Genomic DNA, 5177 nt, shown 5'->3' with positions numbered 1-5177 from the left:
TGTGACGGGGATTCGAACCCGCGAGTCGAGCGCCTTAACCACCTGGCCATGCCGGGCCTGGATAACAGTTATGTAAGCTTCATTTAGAATTAGTTTCGTATTCATAATCATATTATCTTCTATAAATTGGCTTATCATAAGACCACGAGTCGTTGCTATGTGAAATAATGCGGAAGAATGACACTGGTGTGTTTTACTTCTTGTAGCACAGATAATCTAAACGACAGATTCACTGTATATGGATACACACCTTCGCTCTTAATAAAGAAATAATTTCCTAATGTTTCGTATGGTTACGTTCCAAAACTAGGTTCTGTAAAATACTGAAATTTCATAGGTTATTTTCATAATTCTTATCTTTCATTACTAGCAAAGATCATTCAGTATTTAACTATTTTTTTCCTTACTAGCAAAATTCGTGTAATACTTTTGTATAGTTTTATTTATTATAGGAAAATATCAACCAATATTTATATACATTTTTTCATTATCATCACAAAGTTAATTCAGTACTTGAGTAGGTTGGGTTTTTTCAGTTAATTTAGTTATTTTGACTAATGAAGTGTGATGTCAGGTTGCGAAGGGTAATTTATAGCCCTAAACCAAACAGTTTGTGATAAGTTTCCTAAAACAATTTACGTTGTGCATTGCACTTTGGGACTTGCTAACCACTGACACATTTTAAGAAACAAATTTCCAAGCCTCAAGGTTCAATTGATAAGCGTGAATTTCTTACATTGTCCCAAATACAGCTGCTATTTTTATAACGAAAGTGAGCGAAAAAAACGTCTGTTGACTAGACATATTTATATTATACAACTTGAAGCACATATAACCACGTTGAAGATGGAATTTGGACTATGAACCTAAATAACAAGAAGTAAGTCTACACACTGATCTATCAATTATTTATAGATCAGTGGTACAGAGCCCAGTTTTTTCATTCATGTCGATTATGAAAAACAAAACAAAAACATCTTGTGCTCAAAGGGGGACGAAACGTTTCAAACAAGTACATTTCATGCTCTCTGGTAGAGATATTATACCCCGTAAGCAAACGCAGCACGATATTTATAGCCTCCATTTCGAAGTAGAGTGATACTTAATGTTGCATAATGTGGTTAGTGAAACGCTTAAACATAGTGTTTTTGTGGATTGTTAACAATGGATTACAAACAAGAAAAAAAATAGAAATATAAATAAAAAAGAAAGTAAACCTGTCTCTCCACTGAGTACTCTAAAATTTATTTTAAACGAAGCATATATAGGAATGTGTATTGCTTAATCATCAGCAACATGCTACATCATATTACTGCTTAAATTTTTTTAAGATCGAATTAAGCTTAATTTATAAACGCAACAGACCTGGAAATATATGGATTCTTAGATTTAAAAGTAAACTGGCTTCTCATCAGAACACTCATGATCTATTCAGATCAACTGAAACTTCACATAATCATCTTCATATACGAGATGCATATTAAGTTAATAGGAAGGATTAAACTCGATTAAACAAGTAAATGTGATATTATAGAAGAGACATACTGAGGATGGATGTATTCTTATAAGTAACTATTCCTCAGTCAGGAAGTCAGAAGAAACTTTGTATTGTTTATTTGTTTGTAGTTGAGCACAAAGTTACACATGGGCTATCTGTGCTGTGCCCACCACGGGTACCAAAACCCGCAGACTTACCGCTGTGCCACTAGAGGGCAGAAATTTTGTATGTTTCGAAGATGTCATTATATATTTTACATCAAGTTAAAGCTTCTAATAAAGCGTTGGTACTTCATTAATTTGCCTTTTGATGTCTATCACCAGGTTGCGGGTTAATATGCCTTTTGAGATCTATCACCAGGTTGCGGGTTAATTTGCCTACGTTTTGGCACTTCGTCTCAGTTTGAAGTGACGTTTTCGATTTTACTCAGTTAATATTATGTATGCACTCTTGTTAGGGACTTTTCAGAACTTTGTAAGAATGTCAAAGTGATATCAAATCCATGTTATCGGTTTACTATATTAAATATGAATTTCTTGTACAATAACACAAATCATGAAGGAATGGAGGAAAATAACTTGAATCTATATCTGAAGCAGTCGTCCTAACGGAAAAATTCCAAACTATTCGCGAATGTAATAAAAGCTCTTATCCCAAAACGTCGGCCGAATTGCTCTACTGGCTCCTCAGCTCATGCATTGAATGCTTGAAATCAAGCATAGTTGATAATTGTATAGTTCTATAAGCGTGCACGTGTCAGGAGTGGAGTTTCTCTGACATCAAAACTAACATCTATAAATCAGTGTCTTTTCGGTAAGCTTTTATTTCCACATGATAAAAGAATTAATGGCAAATGTTCTGTATTATATTTTATATTTAATAAAGATCATCAGCACAACGCTTTACTTCCCCCTGCACAGTTCTGTACGGGCAGTAAGTTTTGTTGACGTAATGTTGCAAAAGTTAGGGTAAATCTTAATGAAGTCTTCTAACCTTCATTTATATTCATTACTTAATCAACAATGTCCATATAGTTCAGAAAAACAAACAGTCTGCAATTCTGTTAGTTTCTAAACTACTCAAATGTATACAGCTGTTATACTCGTAGTCAAAGAGCCTTATAGCATCACAACTTATATACTTAAACATTAACTTCGGTTGTCCATTCTGACTTGGAAGATGGATCATTGGATATTCAGTCATGACCAGTGCAAGGACACACGTTCATCCCTACGGCTTCCTAAAGTTGACCTACGTAAGCTTGATAATGAAGCGTATGTGTGTGCGCGTGCAGTCCAAATAAATTCCGTATTTTGATTTCAACTATTTCAAGCTAATCACTTGAAAAATTAATTATTTTTAACAATATGTTTTATTTATTTTTTGTAAATTTACCTTGGGTTTTTATCATACTAATCATGATTTAAGACACTTTTCAATCAGAATAGAGATAAGTATAGAATAATTACATATATATAATATACCGTTTTACAATTCTTCGGTTTATTCCTTTCTAGTTAAAAAAATAATGTACTTTCACAGAAAACTTCCTAAACATTATTGGTTCTTGTCAAAACCTTGAAATCCGATTGAACGCAGAAAGGCCTTTAACAATGTAGATCATAGCAGAAAGGTGATGCTCTTACATGTATCAAAACAAAAAAGAGGAGTATTTTCATTATATTTGTTGCTTTTACATTCAAGTGTAGCAATATAAATGACAGGCCGCCAACGGCTTTACGGAACATTTTAGTTGAATGCCTATATGTGTAAGTAAATATCTATAAATGAACTTAAATATATCTAATGCTGAACACGTTTTCACACATTCAACCAATTACATGGGCTGATACTGTCTTAAGGAGTATAGTCGATACTTCTGTGACGTAAGAAGTTCGTGTTGCGCATAACATATTGTATACATCTTAGAGATACCCACTGAAATTATCAATCCAGCATTAATGAAATTTAAAAGTGCATTGCCCTTTATTGCATCGGAAGACTTGTCTACGGCAGGACAATTTTAGTCTTACAGCTTACGGGAAGAGAGATTCAGAGTGGGGATTGGGGTGTGAGATGTGGAACATAAATATTGATAGTTATTTAGGATAGAAAATTAAACTGCATCCCTCTTAGGCCACGTTTCCAGTCATCCCTTGTTTAAAACAGCGTAGTGTCCTACTTCTGCGACGATGTTCTTACTAGTGCTAGTAAACTGTGGATTTTTATTTTGGCCTACATACGAAGCAAAAGCAGGTAAACTACCTGGACCCATACACACACACACACACACACACACATACATCAGAATGCACCACTTAAAGAACCTTGCTTTGAAACGTGGGGCGGCTTTTCAGACCAGAATATTTTCCCACGAGCACAATATAGAAAAAAAAAAAACGAAAAAAGTTCAACCCGCTATCCCTGTCCACAATCAGGCAACACTAGGGTGCATTATTTCCGCTACTCTTGGTATGTGCTCATGTATAATAGCATTGACACACAACTTTTTTTAAGAGTGGTAAAAAATATGAACTTTAAACCTTGAAAGTCTCCTGAAAAATAAACTAAAACCATCTAATTCTAAACTCTCTTTTTGCCAGCATTTTTAGCTTCATAAATTCTTAGATGCACGCGTTTGTAGCATATAAGTTACAAATTAGATCATTGGCCTTCTGTGATTGGTTCAAAGAAATTTACTGTAATTGATTTCCTGAGCCAACCACTTCGTATTCAAGATTTATCAAACATTCCAGTAAACTGGAAAAGAAAAGCATAAAAACAAAAAAAACAAGTATAATTAATACACCTATCTATATTATAGATGTGATAATCCTTTTATTTTAAATATTATAATTAGAACAAATTATCTTATAATTCTACTTACATCGTGAAAATCTGCCATTGCAGAGGCCATTAGTTGAAACGGTGGAACAGGGGGCCAGGACAGCCTGGCTAGTGAAAGAGGTTCCTCCGACTTGTAAATTCTGCTACGTTCCGTCTCACCTGTGTATCTGGTTGAAGCACGAAGTGTTCTCGCACCTGTCTGCTGTTCTGAGTCCTAAATAGACAACTCCTGCCCCCTGTTGACAAACTGGGAAAACATTGCGAATGAAGTTCGGATCTAGATTAACAATGGCAGAAGGAGGAATGAATGAGCGAGACTTGGTTAACCGCAGGCCAACGGGTTTCCCGATGTATTGAAGGTACTGTGACGGGGATTGCTCGTTCAGTTACGGGTTTCTTTCTGATGTCTTTGCCCGGCAGAAGCTTCATGATATCGTCTGTAAGCGTTCTGTATCTTTCAGCAGGTTTAGGTGTACTATCTATCAAATGAACGGGATACTTATTTTCCCAGATCAACTTCTTGAATACCTACATATTGTTTGGACATTACTTTGCAGGTTAACGACACTTAAAACTATAATATCCCATAATCAAAAACAGAATATTAGTCCAAAGGTGACACATCGGGTGGCTTAAATTTCACGAGCGGAAAGAAGTCTGAGCTGATTATCAATGTTTAGAAAGCATCGGAAGCTTACGGCCCCTCGTATTAGTAAGCATTATCATGAAAGAAAATATACAGCCCTGTTTCATGGTATAAACGCTAATATATGAGTATTAATTTTAGGACTTCATTCTTATTATCATGTACGATTGTAAAATCCTCTAGTTA

The 5177-nt window shown here is 35.0% G+C and overlaps 1 protein-coding gene across 1 annotated transcript in view; it reads right to left on the bottom strand.

Moving 5' to 3' along the window:
* LOC106468247 (Krueppel-like factor 1) overlaps positions 1 to 4528 on the bottom strand; it is a 12866-nt gene extending 8338 nt beyond the window's left edge. The window contains exon 1 of the mRNA XM_013928668.2: positions 4386 to 4528. Coding sequence (XP_013784122.1) covers positions 4386 to 4415 — 30 coding nt within the window. The 5' untranslated portion in view covers positions 4416 to 4528. The remainder of the gene's footprint in view (positions 1 to 4385) is intronic.
* Positions 4529 to 5177: the final 649 nt, after the last annotated feature.

This window comes from Limulus polyphemus, unplaced genomic scaffold (assembly GCF_000517525.1).
Source record: "Limulus polyphemus unplaced genomic scaffold, Limulus_polyphemus-2.1.2 Scaffold86, whole genome shotgun sequence".
Taxonomy (NCBI): Eukaryota; Metazoa; Arthropoda; class Merostomata; order Xiphosura; family Limulidae; genus Limulus; species Limulus polyphemus.
The sequence above is the reverse complement of the archived record's forward strand: the minus strand, read 5'-3'. Positions and strand labels throughout refer to the sequence as shown.